Below are 19,927 nucleotides of genomic sequence, written 5' to 3'. Positions count from 1 at the left end.
AAAGATTACGATTATATTTTAAATTTCAATTCAGTAATGATAATATTTAACCTTCACTCCATAGGCATCACATAACAATCTAAAACCAAACTGAAGTGAGACGTATTGGCAAATGCGAATTTCAATCACATATACCTTATTTCTTTACAGAAATACTAGTATAAGAAGAGGGTAAAACAACATAAAAGAGTAGAAGAAGAGCTAAACTAAACTACACAGCAGTCCACTTGAACACCACAACCATTGTTCGGCGAGATGAGATTTTGCACAAACACTGTAAAATGGTTCTGCATTTTACCACCTTCAGAAATTACTAAGAAACACAATTAGTTCATGCATGTTTCCTGAGCTATTTCGATAAACTTATGAGATGATTGGATTCACGCCAAGACGATGTCAATATTTTTTGGAGTTTGTAAGGGGAGAGTTAATGTGCCCAACAGACGAAATATACTCAAGTATAAATTAGCTGACGTTAAAAAATGCCTTTTATTCTTAATTATTTATTGAACACCTACATGTCAAACTCAAGCACAATTCTTATTTTGAAATAACACACAATTCAGTAGAAGAGTTTTTTATATTCCAGGACTTTTTGACATTAGAATAAAATGTTACAAATAAATATACAAATAGGCTACTTTAACGTGTTGTGTGTTCACATTTCACCTTCATAAAACACACATTGAGTTAAACAACAATTGTATTCAAAATAAATTACCAATGTATTTTCAAGTAAAAGGTTCAGTTTGTCTGGAGTAAGTTGTGATTTGCTAAAGTACTCTTTGACAATGAATTTGCAATAATCATTGATAAGTTAAGAGTATTAAAATAGGGTAAGTAAACTAGTTAACTAGTTTCTTTTAAAATTCAAGTACAACACACTCTTGATGCATTTAATTATACGACAAAGATTTAAAATATCTAAAGCAGTTTTATTCAATACAATCACCCGGGGATCAATCTATTAGATTTTCAATCAACCTTACAATTTCTACTCACACTGTAATGGGCAAAAATCAGTGGTCAGAGCAGTAAGGACTAGACAAACATTTAGTTTCGGACCTGGTCACTTGAACTGTACTCGTTGCCATAGAGACCGACCACACAGTTTCAATATGTCAGTCCAACTACTACTTACCCCGTAACTCTGGACAGGGCGTTACTGGACAGGGTCGGATGTGTATTTATATAACGGAGGTACTACCGAAACGGATTGCTATTAGAAAAAAAATCGCGTAGTAATAATCTTTTTTCATACACTATGCCATACACTAGCTACACTTTGTAAACTATTTCAACAACCTAAACATATCGTTGGCTCGACAAATTATTGTACACCAAAAAGTAAATAGCTTGTGGAAATGCGTAATAAAAACATGTTCATTTTTAGTAGATTATTTAAAGATTATAAATTTTGTAAGCAAACAATTTAGTCTGAATGCATAATTGTTTTCTCTAATGGGCTTTCTTTAATGGGACCTGGACTATTGACGACAGGTCAGTAACCTTATTTATGTTATTTAATAAATCCTGGGACAAATTATGAATGAACAGAACTCTCACTTCGTACTTTGAGTTGAATCAATCAATTGTGATTTGGAGTACCTAATCACAATGAAGTCATCGATATTATCGTCATTAGTGTGTTTGTAATTGCTGTGTAAAGTTGTTTCAAAGTTGAAGGGCCTTCCAATCAGGTTTCTGTAAGTTGTATTGTTAGTGTAGTAAATATGAATTTGGAATATGATTTAGCATGGATTTAAGTCCTGATTAAAATATCATGAGCAGCTTAGTAATTTAAAATTTGCAAACAAAAAATTCGAAGAGGTCACAATGTGATGAACCAAAACTATATTCATGATTTTCTTGAAGAATGGAGTAATGAAGTATCCTATCCATACTTCAGTGTATTTTATTTGTTTATCTTCATCAAAAATGTTAAAAGACATAGGCCTACATGGTTTCCTCAGGGCAACATCACAAGAACAAGAGATTTATCGAGATTATTCATTAAATACGTCTAGTATTTCGGCTATATTCGAACAAAAACTCCAGAACCTTTCACATCAATTAACCATAATTATATTATTTGTATGTAACAATACACTTGACAATAATTATTTAGGTTACGTGAAAAATTACCTACCAAAGGTATGTGTAAGAACCTAATCTTGGACAGGATTTTAATATAATTGTAACATAAAAAAATGAAGCAAAAAAGGAGAATTATTCATCGCTTAATCAATTTTATAAAAATAGATTTTTAATCATTCAAATTAGCGTAATTTACATTTCATATCGATAAGAAATCACTTAATTATGACAAACAATCAATGATTTTCTGAGACAAAATGCGATGATAACAATAAGTCAAGTATTGCAACTTTGGTTTTATTTTGCGTCTGCAAAAAGTAAACTGGTAGAGTAAAAATAAGTTTTGAAAATACTAACCTATTTTCTGCAGTGAATCGTCAGAACAAAGATGCATGTCGTAAAAGGAAAATATCATCAAATAAGTCAATTTACACTAACACTAAGTAAATATCTACTATAACACACCCACGAACACTACGCGATAGAGATACGAACACTCACTACACAGACTCACACGACACTACACGTAATAACATGAAAATACAGCGAACCGTACAACGACATGAACAAGACAACAATGGACCAATGAGAAACTAGCAGTCATGCGACTAGACGACTCGCGGATCAGCTGTTGTAAGCAATGGTTTTTGGTTAGTATACTAGCCAGCATTTGAATACGTTGAAACATACTGTATACAACTAATTTTTGTATTAGGTATACTCTATCAATCAACATACCATGAAATATGTTTTTAACTAAACACACAAATCTAATTTCGTTTCCAAGCAAATAATTTAAAGGCATAAATATTAATTTTACACTAATATTCCCTTTATATTTAAGGCAATGTTTTACTCATTTCCAAATTGTATAGACGTAATAATAAATGCGTTTAGATTATCGTTGTCCAGTACTTGTCCCGTAGTTACAAAATGACTACAAATTGATTACGCTAGTTTTCAGTTATAAATAATTTAATTTTAAGTTATATAAACAAGGAAAGTGGGGTGTAATTATATATACAATTTACTTTCTAGGATCAACGAAGTGTATTCGGTCTAGTGTGTAATTCTGTTAGTAAGTAACTATGAGTTTTAAGGAGAATCTTGTCCATGGTAAAGGAATAATTAATTATGGAAGTAGTAAAGGCTTTTGGTCTGGAGCATGAATCGTATTCAGAATATCATTAGCAAACCATCTTTGGTGACCTTATAGTAAGAAAGTGCATGGAAGTGGAACACGGTATCACGATTAAGGGAGTCGTTATGGAAGTAGTAAAGACCTTTGGTCTAGAGCATGAATCGTATTCAGAATATGATTAGCAAACCATCGTTGGTGATCTTTTAGTAAGAAAGTGCATAGTAGAGGAACACAGGTTCACGATTAAGGGAGTTGTTATGGAAGTAGTAAAGACCTTTGGTCTGGAGCATGAAACGTATTCAGAATATCATTAGCAAACCATCGTTGGTGATCTTATAGTAGGAAAGTGCATAGGAGGGGAACACAGGTTCACGATTAAGGGAGTCGTTATGGAAGTAGTAAAGGCTTTTTGTCTAGAGCATGAATTTGATTCAGAATATGATAAGCAAACCATCGTTGGTGATCTTTTAGTAAGAAAGTGCATAGTAGAGGAGCACGGGTTCACAATTAAGGGGGTCGTTGTGGAAGTAGTAGACTTTGGTCTAGACTCTAGAGCATGTATTGTATCCAGAATATGATAAACACCACATCGTTGGTGATCTTATGGTAAGTAGCACGCAGCGTATTTGACTAAAAAATGTATTTAAATCTATAGCAAATGCATAGTCATTTAACATTTTTTTACATACAATACAGTATTTTACTATGATTTATTTTAGGATAGATTTCCTTTCAATCTAGAACAGAAAGGTCGAGCTCGTATTGAATTATGCAAAACTAGTATTAACAACTACCTCACACTGGGACCTATACTGAATGCAGGGTCGTGTTTCCATTGTGAGGCCAAGATGAGATTCGCTCATACAATGGTCTGACGACAACGCAATATGACGTGTCTCATCCTATTATACGCGGCAATATTAAATTACCAGAAACAATTTGTGACAACAGATAAGATATCAAGTTTGTTCAAGATTATTGAGTTAACATTAGTTTTATACCTCGGCCTACTGTAAATTTGGCAACATAAAACATGTGTTTTTAGTATTCATTTCTTTTTAAGACAAAACTGCATTCATATTAGTAGTTCTTTCTTTTTTACAATTCTGTAAATTAATATGAATACGAATCTACATACAATGCATATATTTTACAAATGGTGAGATGGTTAAACCAACGAAATAAACAATTCAACAACTCAACAAACCCTTGAGTTTGCTAGTATAATTCTGCAGTGCATACCTCGGCGGAATCTCTACCTCACAATAATGTAATGATTGGCTAAGTAACACTATTCCAGGACCAATTAAACCCACCTCTAGCATAAACAGTCCTAGCTGTACCACAGTAATACCTTTGACTATCGTGATGAATACTTGATAAGCTCTGAGACAAGTCTCTCTTATCTGACAACACACATCTACAAGTTTATCATCAACATACACTGTCATCTAGCCGGAACAGTCCTAACTGTACTACAGAATACAAAACATATTTAATACACTTTTACATCTTGTAAAAACAAAAGACAATTTTTTTGTAAAACCTTTAACGACTGTTGTAAAAGATTAATACAATGAAGCCAAAATGTGTTCAAAGAGAAGTATGCTGATTATACAAATAAATAAAAAACAATATCAATTAAATTTTAACCATGTCCAAAGAAAAAATATTTATTCAAGATAACAGTTAATACGTATGGAATGGATGAAAAACCGATTCTAAGAACCAAATCATCAATCCTCCCTAACTTTAGTTCTTTGTCGACTTTTCAAAAGATCGTGTTTTGTTTTCCACAAGAGATTATCAAAAGACGATGTAATCCTGCCTTTGACAAATCCCTTTTTAATGATTATACTTAAGGGAGGAATGCCCGGATAAATCACGATCAACGCCGTCTTTTTAGTATAAATAATATTTACCTTTAGATTTCGTTATTTTATACAGTCTGGATAAAAAACTATGTATGGGCCTATTGGAAATTTTAATATCGAAAATATTCTTGTGCTCACACTCTGCTATTTTAGTAACTTTAAGGGTTGCGTTGCGATTTGCACATCTAGTCTCGATGGATTCAGTTTCAGATCACCTTTAGACCAGCAAAAATCTTGATGTATGGTTAAATTCAGTACTAAGTTAAATTCAGCATTTTTACAGTGAAAACATACTTAAAATGCGATACTCGCTTGTGTGTTGTTGTTGCAAGACGCAATTTTACATTCTCATTAAACTTACAATTGGAAATAGCGTACTCAGTCTGCTGTAGAATGAGGATATTATAAACTAGTAACGAGTATACGGTAGAATTAGGTAAGTTCGAGTTTCTAGTCGACTCTAAATAAATAGTTCTCGTCTCTTCTTTTCCCGCAATCATGTATAAATTCTTGTATAATGTATATGGTTAAGATTTGACGATTATGTATCTCTAAACTATCTTTACTCGACCGATATTTCTATTTAGAGTGGAAACATGGGTACAAGTAGTAATTATAGAATTGGTGTATTTGTCTGCCTTTCAAGCAAAATCTAACTGTCCAAATTAGCTGAAATTTTCCACAAAGATAAACAGAAGCATTTATAAGCCTGTTTTCCTTTTGATATCGAGCCATGCCTCTGGTTTCCCAACTTTTAAAAGGCCTGAGGTTAGACTTTGCACAGATATTATTGATTCGTCGCCACGGTAACAAGAAGATTACCCTTAACTATACATTAGTTTGTTATAGTAACATTTCAGATAAGTTTTAGCACGACACAGTTGATTTAACTGAACTAAAATGGTTGAAGTAGAAAGTGTTACACTGTAAGTGTTACAGATAGATATTACTGGTTCACCGTAAGTGTTACATATTATTGGTTCACTGTAAGTGTTACATATATATTATTGGTTCACCGTAAGTGTTAAATAGATATTACTGGTTCACCGTAAGTATTACAAAGATATTACTGGCTCACCGTAAGTGTCACATAGATATTACCCTAAGTGTTAACAACACTCTTAGGTGGAGGCAGCGGACAAGCAGTTACGCAGTACTCGAGCTTTTCTCGAGGAGCAAGCGATGGACAGGGAGCAGGAACGAGATGAGTTTGGCAAAGATTGAGTTTAAATTATCAATAAGATTTATTAATGGATTTATTATAATATGATTCAATGATAAAACTAAACCACCCTCGCGTAGCTGTTAAATTCCAAACAATTCACAAATAGTGGATATTGAACACTGAACGTCAAAACACAATGAGCTAAGTTATAGGTTTCAAATCAAAGACAGGACACGAGCAAGGTTGGTTATATCCTGACAGGATATAGAGGTGTTGAACGTCTGGCGGAGGTGCCTTGCATTGTAGCTTAGTATTGCCTTACAGATTTATATACCAACAAAATGTCGAGCGACAATCGACACTGTAAATCATATACACAACAGTATAAGTAAAGTGATGTATCGTAAAATGATAAATTGTTTAGACAAATGTTTCACTGGATTGTATTTCAATGTTCTGATGGGAAATAAACGAGTCAATAGTACTTGTATAGCCAATACACTTGTATTGAACTTTTGAATAAAAATTGATTATTGCAATAATCATAAAAAATAGGAAGATTTATACGTGGTCAAACCTCATGTAAAAATTGGGTAAAATTTATTTAACGGATACCAATTAAAGCAACACCTACACTTAAAAAATGATAACTGTAAGTAGGGTTTTAATAACTCGTATGAGTTATGTTTTAAAATCAAGTGCATATAGAAACATACTTTGCGGTAGCAAAATCATAATGCGGATAACATCACACCAAAGCAATAAAGAAAACCTTTTATTGGTGTTTATAATACTAAGGTTATATAATTTTATAAATCTTGACCTTTCCAATCTGAAATTACTTTTACAAAGTAAATAGATTATTTTTAGTGGATTACCATCGTTTTATTATATACGGAGATGTGTCTCCTTACCTTATTGTCTGAGGAACTTGGCTTATGTTTTTTAACCCTGATTCCTACAGTGTAAAGTTGATTTCGAACCCCTAAACTGTGGTATATCAGAATATTAGCAATAATTGAAGGAATTTCAACCAACTCTGACCTCTATATCACACGACCCCTCCATCATTACCATCAATTTATGTAGTACGACATCATAAATTCATTTGGCATACATAAAAGTCGTCAAAAATCTGCAAACAAAACTAAAAGAATAAATACCGAGAAGAAGTAACCTAGTATAACAGTTGCAGCAGTAGCAGTTACACCAGACATAGTGCGACTATTGTAGGGTAACGATGATTATTTGCATGTAGTACTGCGACAGGTCACAGTTTATAGCTTTAATAGTCGACCAACTACCTTTACGGAGGTCATCGTTCCAGCAACTCAGGATAATTTGTTTTAAGTTGCCCAACTGGAATAAAGTTTTTATAACCACATAGCCAGTTTTGTGGTGGTTTGGAGGAATAACTACTCAACACGAACTACGATACAATAAAACACTATCTCGGTCCCAAAATTGAATTGAAATTAAATTTTCTTTTCAGCTACTGAGTTTTTCTTCTTTAATCTAATACAATTCAGAGTGAATTCAATTTTCCCACATTACATGTTCGAATGTATAAAAGCTTTAGCAAACAGTGTACGTGTTAGAGCGAGCAATATTAACACTAACAATGATGGACTGTACAGTTGCCATGGCGACTAGAGATGCAGATTCATAATCTGAAGAACAACGCTGTACAGATCCAGAATCACTCCCACGGGACTAGTTACATAGACAGACACGTGTCAGTGAGTTGTTTATAACGTGCGTCGTCTCCTTCATACTTTATAGCTAATACTTATATCTGAAATGGCAACCATACTATTGTAAGTATTTTAAGCCTAGTATGAGTGTAGGATGAGTGATGCGATATTGCAGTCTTGTTAGTGACTAAGGCCGACATATTCCTTAGACACAGCTGGTAGTTAGCCCATACAGCTAATGGCAACTAAGGGACCTACAGTAACGTGGATACTCTGATGATACTTCCGCTAGGCTGTATCCGGTGACCGTTTAAGCATTACTTTAGGCTAGACCAAGAGGGCTAAAAGCCATTGGATTTTGGCGGGTTTGAACCCAGAACCTCGGATATTGAATACTCGTGATGTACCATTTGGTTTAAGTTACCAACTTGAGAAAAGATAAATAACCAATTAACTTTATGATCAGCATCGTACCCGTTATTTAATTACCTGGGATTACAAAAATACGTATACTGTTTACTCACAAGACGGTAAATACATATAAAAGATGGAAAGTGGCACCTTTGTGTCTACCGACACGTTTTAAATATTTTTTAAAGTCTTTTATGTTTTTGGCTACATGAAGCTTACTAACATAAATTTTAAGATTAGGTATGCACCGATTTCAAACATTATACGGAAATAAGTTGAAAACGAGTTAAACAGTCCAACAAAAATGTCAACAGATTATTTTTTGGGGAATTTCATCAGAGACACCCTGGAATAAGATAAAAATTGAGGTCGATATGAAAACAAACTTCTTGTATGTGAACGTTACTTCAATAATACTTTACATTTAGTGTATAATTAACATACCTTTTCCATGTAGTTGCTGACGGTTGGAGTCGGCCTTCAAGTTCTCAGCCGTGTGAACCAACTCGTCCAACTGAGGCTTCTTCTGTTCCAACTCCCGCAGCACATTCTGCAAGAAATCAAATATTTTAAATAAAACATATTGCCATCATCAGTCATATTGTCATCATAGTATGCACGCAGAATGTACATACTTCTGATGTATAAATATGTATTAAAATATCATTCTTGATTTCTCTGAATTTGAGTAATGCGATGTCACGAAGAAGATTTGAACCATAATTGGTTTTTGTTAATAGGTATTATAGAGTTTCCTGAATGAAAATTAGAAATTATTAGAACGTTTAAGAGTGGGAATTGAGTTATTTTTCTCAGGGTCGAAGGAAGCAAAAGCTGCATATCTAATAAAACTAGTTCAAATAAAATCCCGATCGGAATTTTGGTGCATAATTTTAGAAGCATGTTCGGTTCTTTTAGGGAGGGTGTAATTATAACCAGTTATTTTAAATGTCTTAGTGAACATTTTCTTTGACAATATATTACCGTACGACCCTATCTAGCGTCATGGACCTCAATAATTACGGTCCGATGTATGCTATGCAGTCTATTCTATGATGCTATGCATAATTGCCTATTGCTCCTACAATACACACGTACAACCCTTGGGGGTAATATCGTATTAGTTCAAAGCCTTCCAATACGAAAACTATAAACCTTAATACTTAGTTTTCAGATGCACAAATCCCAATAACTTCAAATCTCTCAATGCAGGATTCCTCTCTTATCATTACATATTGACTTGATTAAACTTGAATTAGTAAGATCACATCCTCAAATCATAACAACAAGGTCTTATCATACTTACACAGCTAAACAAAATTTATTTGAAACATTTCCCTTCATTTTCTATAAAAAAACGAATCAAAATTTTGCACACACACATTTAATGCGTTAAGCCGGCGCTACAGCGGTTCATAAAGATTTATGTCTTCATCACGAGAGGTCGTTCACACAATGTCAGCTGGAGTTGGTCGTCGGATGAAACAGATATTGTGCTATAAATCGTCACATTTAGCCTGTAACAACGTTGTGAATACGTGTTGATTACCATGTTCGACCTCTTTCATATGAAGCTCTTGCTGTAAAATGGATTTTAAAATGTTTTACGAATGCGAATAAAACCGAATACATTAAAGTGTTTAATATAATCAGAACAGAAACGTTTTACCTGGTATATAATTATGTTTTAGTTCATATTCAAGCTACTGGCATTTAGAAATTTGTTCGTAAGATAGCGGTACAAACCCTATAGGCATGTAATTATCTAATTTAATTATTACAATTAAACACTATCATACCATTCATTTTAACAATTCATCATTTTACAATTAAATGTATCGGTAGATTGAAGGAATCTCTCTCAGTTTTGTATTAGAGTAACGATTGAAGTTTGTTTTGAATGAACCGCAACATAAACTACTTGACACAGTTTGGAGAATTATACCAACTACTCCGGGTCAAAACCACTTTAGACTCTCTGTGTGTCGTGTGTTGGGTGATTATAGTTCCCTCGGGTCAAAGATGAATGGTTTGTAGCTGATAAACTATCGAAGTACACGAAAGCCCCTTTCTTTGCTTGAATAGTTGGCAGATATAATCTATAAATACCAGACGAGGAGAGAAATTATGTTTTGACGTTTGAGATAGCGCAATAAGTAAAAGTTATAATTGATTTTCATTGGTTAGCTTTTCCACTATTGGTTTGAATTATCCTGTCAAAACAATATATTGCAAATCAATACTCGAGAATAATTAAATTAATGTTGTGTAGTCAAAATACATCATGTTTCAACACTTATTGTCAGTAATTGCTTATATTCAGTCGAGATCCGCAAAAGTCATCTATGTATTTCTAACTAAACAAATGAGAGCCTATCGTCTGTCCGAAAAGAAATTTATTGAAATGTAAAGTGTACTAATCTTTGCTATTGTGACGCATAGCGGCACGCTATATTTCTTATAGTGTCAGCGCTTCGTGTGGCAGGGCTGCATGGCGAACTCGTCAGCCCACCGCGAGCAAGCGAACGGCTTCCCCCACCGACCTTTCCCAACCTTCTTCCCACCGACCCCCCCCCCCCCCCCCCCAACCTTCATTAATTAATTTGGTAGCAGAATCAGCACGCTCAATATAGTTTTACACCCTCAATCAATCAGTAATAATCAACCAGTTCTATACAAACTCTAACGGCCACACTATAACTTATACTTATATAGAGAAATTAAGCTACCTTTACAGGGTCATTTTGTACCAATAAAAAGTTTGTACATGCTATTATTTTCAGTTTCATCAAATTTTAAAATCCTATATTTAACGATGGTTTGCGAAGAAATTAACTCACGTGTCGCAATGACAAAAATCGAATTACACTAAAGTGCATAGGACTTTGAAATATAAGATTATACAAACAAGTTTTAGCGTTATGAGAGAGGTAAAAACTATATTTATACTCGTCACAAAGGAGACACATTTTAGGATAAGACAGCAATTAGTAAATCCCTAGCTGCAGTTGCTTGTTGAAGTATAAATGTTGCAACAGTTTACAGCACCTCCTGGTCGTGCGTCTCAACTGCCTCTTTACAGGACGGAAGATACTTTGGGAGAGACGTATATCAGGATTGTGCTAATGTAATTGGACCATTCGAAACATATCTCAGTAAACGGCCGACTCTACTCGGAACTTTGTGTTACTACCGCAGTCTTGCTGCGAAAATGTATGAAACCCCTATTGTTTACAAAAAAACTGAGGATAAAATACCCAACACAACATTTACCAATTTAGTGTAAATAACTATTAATAGAGGTTTTTTTTTTAGTTTAAATAATGATTAATACCTACTAGATTTATTTTCTTAAAGACAAACTGAAAGAGAATGTAAATAGTTGCAGTTGCAATGTGTAAACCGCAATATTGACTATTTTGACTAATGTACAGACATTTGACAATATCAAGCAAGTATAGAATGTACACAGAGAAGACGGTGACTATTACAGAGGAGCAGTTAGCAATTACATTGCACCAAACGTTGCACCGACTGCAAATTACAGTTGCACTGTGAATAATTACCAATTACACTACCTAGAGTTGCTTAGTGTCTACCCTATATACAATAAATATAGCCAATACATCACTGTTTCAGTTGTGTTTGAATTAAAATTAGTAATTTCGTTGCACTGACAACAAATCTGAATTAAAATGTACATTTCTTTCTCGTAACACCACCAAGTAGCTGTATTGTGTCGCAGCCTGTCGCATTCGGATAATTATTGGAGGACCTGTCGCGATCGATACTGACTGCTGCACAATGGATACTGACCTACACGATATTCCGGCTATACAAGAGCAGAAGGTTGAAAGACGCAACATGTCGCAGTCAGAGCATTGACGGAGGACCTGTCGTGATCGATACTGACTGCTGCACAATGGATACTGACCTACACGATATTCCGGCTAATCAAGAGCAGAAGGTTGAAAGACGCAACATGTCGCAGTCAGAGCATTGACGGAGGACCTGTCGTGATCGATACTGACTGCTGCACAATGGATACTGACCTACACGATATTCCGGCTATACAAGAGCAGAAGGTTGAAAGACGCAACATGTCGCAGTCAGAGCATTGACGGAGGACCTGTCGCGATCGATACTGACTGCTGCACAATGGATACTGACCTACACGATATTCCGGCTATACAAGAGCAGACGGATGAAAGACGCAACATGTCGCAGTCAGAGCATTGACGGAGGACCTGTCGTGATCGATACTGACTGCTGCACAATGGATACTGACCTACACGATATTCCGGCTAATCAAGAGCAGAAGGTTGAAAGACGCAACATGTCGCAGTCAGAGCATTGACGGAGGACCTGTCGTGTTCGATACTGACTGCTGCACAATGGATACTGACCTACACGATATTCCGGCTAATCAAGAGCAGAAGGTTGAAAGACGCAACATGTCGCAGTCAGAGCATTGACGGAGGACCTGTCGTGATCGATACTGACTGCTGCACAATGGATACTGACCTACACGATATTCCGACTAATCAAGAGCAGACGACTGAAAGACGCAACATGTCGCAGTCAGAACATTGGTGGAAGACCTGTCGCGATCGATACTGACTGCTGCACAATGGATACTGACCTACACGATATTCCGGCTAATCAAGAGCAGAAGGTTGAAAGACGCAACATGTCGCAGTCAGAGCATTGACGGAGGACCTGTCATGATCGATACTGACTGCTGCACAATGGATACTGACCTACACGATATTCCAGCTAATCAAGAGCAGACGACTGAAAGACGCAACATGTCGCAGTCAGAACATTGGTGGAAGACCTGTCGCGATCGATACTGACTGCTGCACAATGGATACTGACCTACACGATATTCCGGCTAATCAAGAGCAGAAGGTTGAAAGACGCAACATGTCGCAGTCAGAGCATTGACGGAGGACCTGTCGTGATCGATACTGACTGCTGCACAATGGATACTGACCTACACGATATTCCGGCTAATCAAGAGTAGAAGGATGAAAGACGCAACATGTCGCAGTCAGAGCATTAACGGAGGACCTGTCGCGATCGATACTGACTGCAGCACAATGGATACTGACCTACACGATATTCCGGCTAATCAAGAGCAGACGGATGAAAGACGCAACATGTCGCAGTCAGAGCATTGACGGAGGACCTGTCGCGATCGATACTGACTGCTGCACAATGGATACTGACCTACACGATATTCCGGCTAATCAAGAGTAAACGGATGAAAGACGCAACATGTCGCAGTCAGAGCATTGACGGAGGACCTGTCGCGATCGATACTGACTGCAGCACAATGGATACTGACCTACACGATATTCCGGCTACTCAAGAGCAGACGGATGAAAGACGCAACATGTCGCAGTCAGAGCATTGACGGAGGACCTGTCGCGATCGATACTGACTGCAGCACAATGGATACTGACCTACACGATATTCCGGCTATACAAGAGCAGACGGATGAAAGACGCAACATGTCGCAGTCAGAGCATTGACGGAGGACCGGTCGCGATCGATACTGACTGCTGCACAATGGATACTGACCTACACAATAGTCCGGCTAATCAAGAGCAGACGGATGAAAGACGCAGTATGTCGCAGTCAGAGCATTGACGGAGGACCTATCGTGATCGATACTGACTGCTGCACAATGGATACTGACCTACACGATATTCCGGCTAATCAAGAGCAGAAGGTTGAAAGACGCAACATGTCGCAGTCAGAGCATTGACGGAGGACCTGTCGTGATCGATACTGACTGCTGCACAATGGATACTGACCTACACGATATTCCGGCTAATCAAGAGCAGACGGATGAAAGACGCAACATGTCGCAGTCAGAGCATTGACGGAGGACCTGTCGCAGTCAGAGCATTGACGGAGGACCTGTCGTGATCGATACTGGCTGCTGCACAATGGATACTGACCTACACGATATTCCGGCTAATCAAGAGCAGAAGGTTGAAAGACGCAACATGTCGCAGTCAGAGCATTGACGGAGGACCTGTCGCGATCGATACTGACTGCTGCACAATAGATACTGACCTACACGATATTCCGGCTAATCAAGAGCAGACGGATGAAAGACGCAACATGTCGCAGTCAGAGCATTGACGGAGGACCTGTCGTGATCGATACTGACTGCTGCACAATGGATACTAACCTACACGATATTCCGGCTAATCAAGAGCAGACGACTGAAAGACGCAACATGTCGCAGTCAGAGCATTGACGGAGGACCTGTCGCGATCGATACTGACTGCAGCACAATGGATACTGACCTACACGATATTCCGGCTAATCAAGAGCAGACGACTAAAAGACGCAACATGTCGCAGTCAGAGCATTGACGGAGGACCTGTCGTGATCGATACTGACTGCTGCACAATGGATACTGACCTACACGATATTCCGGCTAATCAAGAGCAGACGGATGAAAGACGCAACATGTCGCAGTCAGAGCATTGACGGAGGACCTGTCGTGATCGATACTGACTGCTGCACAATGGATACTGACCTGCACGATACTCCGGCTAATCAAGAGTAGACAGATGAAAGACGCAACATGTCGCAGTCAGAGCATTGACGGAGGACCTGTCGCAATCGATACTGACTGCTGCACAATGGATACTGACCTAGGAGAGGGCACGCGAATAGGAATACACGTGTTGCGGTGAAGCCAGCTTTAGCAGAACACTAGAGGGGCACGCGGAGCCGTAGAGTGGCAAAAAGCCTCGGCTATAACATGGGAGAGTTAGGGAAAAACGCGACGCGCGCTGTTTCGAATTAAAATTACCGCTAAACTAAAACACCCGTGTTATTCACCGATGGCATTCTTAAAGTAAATTAAATTTCCTATCGAACGGTGTCAATCATTCCTATAAAAACTATTATTTATTATTTAATATTGAAGATCAAAGTTGAAAGAATTTACCTGGACTTTGAACATATGATTACTATAATTACGTTTTTGAAAAAAAATATGATGTATCTACACGAATTAACAATTTATTCATGTTTCTTAAAAGTTTCTCGAAATAAAAAATATATATTTACCTATATTTAAAAGTGTATTTATAAAAATAATTACAATAATTTTTTTTTAATTTTTCCAGTTTATAAAACAATCTTACTAATAATAGGTTAAAATGAAAATTTTAATTCGGGTGGTGAAATATATTTTGAACTTGCATTTTTCATAGTTTTCTCGATTTGTTAATATCATTTTTTACTAGTTTTAAGTCATTGATGTGCTAGACAGGTGATTTTAAATAGCCAAAGTTAAGAAAAAATGCAAAGCCGCTCTAACTTTTTTCAAACCAACAGCCGTTACAATTAAATTACAATCATAAAAAGTAAAACAATTTCTTGGCAATCAAATTCTTGATTTTTAAATATCATATTGAACTATATTTGATCTGTTTGCCCAAAGAAACTTCGAGTAAAAAGTGTAAATGTTCAACAATCATCCTGACGCCAAAGTGCGTTTATCATTCTTTTAAAGGATTAAAACCTATTTTATTTCTCTTTAAGAAAATGTTCAAATACACATACAGTAGGCTACTACTTATGATTTGAGTTTTAATTTATGAACAGTAAAATCCATTGGTGATATGGCGGGATTTGAACCCGGGACCCCATGAACCGGAGTCCCGCGCTCTGGTTAGAGTATTATAAATAATACACAATACAAGTATGGCAAAAAATAAAAACAAGGACAACGAATTCTAAAATACAAGTCGTCCTTGTGTAAATTACTCACCTTTGAACGTACTATTGGTTCATAAATATGACTTTCCTCTTAATAGGTTCCTAATATTACGGTTAGAAATTAACTTTTTAATTTTCGTAGCATGATGAAGTCTAATTTTTAAATAGTCAATTGATATTTCTGTTACCAAATCTTCCAGTAACGCATACAGCGCAGTATGAGAGGGGGGCGGGAGAGTAGCGCTGCCTCCCCCCCCCCTCCTCAGTACGCTGGCTTCAACGAAACTACAGCGTGTCCTCTCCTTAAAGCTGGGTTTTCCTAGACGCGGAGTCGGCCAGCGGAGAGCGGACAACGGAGAGCGGAATTGAAATTAACATGGCATTCCGCTCCGCTGCTAGGAAAACAGTAACATTAAATTACCTAAGACAAGCTGAGTCCGCTCTCCGTTGTCCGCTCTCCGCTGGCCGACTCCGCGTCTAGGAAAACCCAGCTTAATGTTTAATCCTCCTAGATACTCCGGCTAATCAAGAGTAGACAGATGAAAGACGCAACATGTCGCAGTCAGAGCATTGACGGAGGACCTGTCGCGATCGATACTGACTGCTGCACAATGGATACTGACCTACACGATACTCTGGCTAATCAAGAGTAGACGGATGAAAGACGCAACATGTCGCAGTCAGAGCATTGACGGAGGACCTGTCGCGATCGATACTGACTGCTGCACAATGGATACTGACCTACACGATACTCCGGCTAATCAATAGCAGACGACTGAAAGACGCAACATGTCGCAGTCAGAGCATTGACAGAGGACCTGTCGCGATCGATACTGACTGCTGCACAATGGATACTGACCTCCACGATATTCCGGCTAATCAAGAGTAAACGGATGAAAGACGCAACATGTCACAGTCAGAGCATTGACGGAAGACCTGTCGCGATCGATACTGACTGCTGCACAATGGATACTGACCTACACGATACTGTGGCTAATCAAGAGCAGATGGATGAAAGACGCAACATGTCGCAGTCAGAGCATTGACAGAGGACCTGTCGCGATCGATACTGACTGCTGCACAATGGATACTGACCTACACGATACTTCAGCTAATCAAGAGCAGACGGCTGAAAGACGCAACATGTCGCAGTCAAGTAATTATTTGGGTTTTATATTACTTTTGGGACATAAATTATTTTTCATCACTATTTTAACATAGTACCGCGCCTATCTGATGTTAGAAATATAAGTAAACACTAGAACGATTACCTTCACATGTCCAAAATTTCCCGATTACTTTACTTTTCAAAAGTAAAATTTATCATATAAACAGATTTTGAAAGCACCAACACACAGGAATGTAAACAAACCACCACGTGGTCTTGGTAAGCAACACTTTTTACAATTCAACCCAACACAGGTCGTACTCAATGAAACGTTCCGTTATCAATAGTAGTGTGAAGTCAATGGTAAACGTATTGCAAGTGGAACTCACTTTAAACCGATGCTGCAGCGTGTGTGTCGGTTGTCCCATCTTTGCGCGCACTCCAAATCAAACTGGCCGTGGTCCTCCCCTCGGCGCCGACTCCCTTTTATTTAAATATTCCCCACGTTGCGTTCCAGAGATCCCCCTTTGTCGAGGGAAAGGAGGGAAAAGTGTAACTAAATCAAGAGGGTGGTCTTCCCCTGTAACCCACGTGCTTTCGGGGGTCGGAATCGTTCAGTGTCCGACAAGTTTCTGCTTATGATTTGGAGTAATTTCCGGAAGTAGTTATTCGACAATCACTTCCTCACGTGAATATGATTCGGTTCGGAACTTCCGCACACGCGAACAACAACTTTGATTTGAATACGGTTTGATGTCTACGTGTTAACACCGGAGTAATTAGTGGTTACGAGGGTCGTCGGTCGTACACGGCGCCGAAGTAATGTTATAGTGAGTACACGACTATTAGTGTGAACATAAATGTAATAGGTAATTCTGTTCCTTATCCTGAAATTGTGTAGAGGCATTTTAACTTGATTGCATAAACCCCTTTCAAAAAAATCATGAAAACATGTACAACTACATATTTTACGAGCTATGTAGGCCAAATGTGCACTAGCTAATAAGCATACAAATATATAAGTGATGATGTATCAAACTAACAAAAATTAAACAGTTTTATGAAAGTGTAACTTCAACTGTAAAATGCTTGTTCTTTATAGTCTGTATTTCATTAAAAGATCGAAAAATTATTCGTGAAACGATTAACAAATTAGTTAATTTTTAAAAACCAAAAAAAATCATATGAAATCAAACTAGTTATTTAGATAAAGAGTGTTTTAGTTTGAGAACAGATTTTGGATTGTGAGAGGTTAAATAGTTTTCTTACAAACAGGTAGGTATTACATGGTTCAATGTTATATGATTATTTCATCATACTTTTCTAATTAATTAGAGCACATTAATTCGTCACAATCTTCTTAAAGAACAATCCTCTTAAGAGTCATGAGACGATGTCATAAAAGTATAAAGAAAACCAAACGTTGATCAACTAACGTACGTTTTGATACTTGTTTGTGTGCCTAAATAAGCGTGTATATTTTTAAAATAGTCACTCTCATAAGATAATAACGAAACAAAGAGTATCTCTTTTAGAGATTTTCCAAAAAAAGGAGCATCAACTTTCTCTTATCTAAGAATGAAAAAACTGGAAGCGTCTGGGGAACAAAAATATTAAAGTGGTCTTGATGGAGGAGCCCGAGGCAGCTCAGCAAACGCAGGAGAAAAATGATTGGCCTTAGGCTCGGGAAAAATGTCAGTCGTTTCTCCGACCAGCGGGGAGCCCTAGCCTACAATGGAACGTCCTACCTGCTAAATCATGTGTGTAGTTACATTCATTAGAGCATTTCTAAGTGTTAAGGGTGCGCTCTACCTGTCCGCTGCACGCTAATGCAAGGGTTTAGGATCTCCGTCATTTTCGGCTTAGTTTAGAACCGATTGAAATTATATTTATGTTAATTTATTCATTTTTTATTTTTGTAGGCGTGTATCGTTTGAATTTTTTTGGAATAGTCGAATTTTAAGTGGGAAGTTTTTTCTAAAGCATTTTACGCATACAAATGCATTTTTAGAAGAAAATTAAAACGATAGAGTCATAAATTTGAATGTAAATAGTAAGAAACCTCCTTCAGATGAAAACAGTTTCAAAAGTTAACTGAGTAATTTCAGAGGACGTAAATGTCTGCAAGCGCTTCTCGCGGCACTGGTCATAAAGCCCGAGCTGAGGAGGTGCGCACCCTATAGTATCAAACAATTAGAAAATGATTTTCCCGCCGTCTAATAAACCAACAAATCAACACATAATATACTATCCCATCTCCATGATAATGATGCGTTAATACTGTAAGTACATGCAATTCTATAACGCTATATAAATACAAAATAGTTTATTTTTTCCGTTATCTCCGACCTTATTGCGTACCAAACCTGAGCTTTAATGGGGAGAAAGTTTTATAACTAAGGTAATTTTGGAAAAAGGTTTCTAATTTTAGTGTCATCTCTAGATGCAAAAACCACCCCCACAATGGGCATGCTTGGCCTTAAATTAAAACCTAAGTAGACTTTTCGAACATCAAGTTAACAAATAATTAAAATAGTTCTCAAAAATCTCTTTAAATTTATTTACAGATATTAACTCGAAAGCTGTTTTAAAATACAAAAATAAAACAATTACGTATAGTAATGTAATTAATTGCAAATTAAATAAAACAATTAAACCCTGCAAATAACTTGAAACCATGCACGA

At 37.0% G+C, this 19,927-nt stretch overlaps 1 protein-coding gene across 1 annotated transcript in view; it reads right to left on the bottom strand.

Moving 5' to 3' along the window:
- LOC128991553 (dystrophin, isoforms A/C/F/G/H-like) overlaps positions 1-19,927 on the bottom strand; it is a 557,771-nt gene that overhangs the window by 349,370 nt on the left and 188,474 nt on the right. Inside the window, exon 17 of the mRNA XM_054414541.1 lies at positions 8,827-8,932. Coding sequence (XP_054270516.1) covers positions 8,827-8,932 — 106 coding nt within the window. The remainder of the gene's footprint in view (positions 1-8,826; positions 8,933-19,927) is intronic.

The sequence above is a fragment of the Macrosteles quadrilineatus genome, unplaced genomic scaffold, assembly GCF_028750875.1.
Source record: "Macrosteles quadrilineatus isolate MER2022 unplaced genomic scaffold, UCM_ALF_1.0 Scaffold_4__1_contigs__length_99947679, whole genome shotgun sequence".
Classification (NCBI taxonomy): domain Eukaryota; kingdom Metazoa; phylum Arthropoda; class Insecta; order Hemiptera; family Cicadellidae; genus Macrosteles; species Macrosteles quadrilineatus.
Note: the sequence above shows the minus strand (reverse complement) of the source record. Positions and strands in the feature narration are given on the sequence as shown.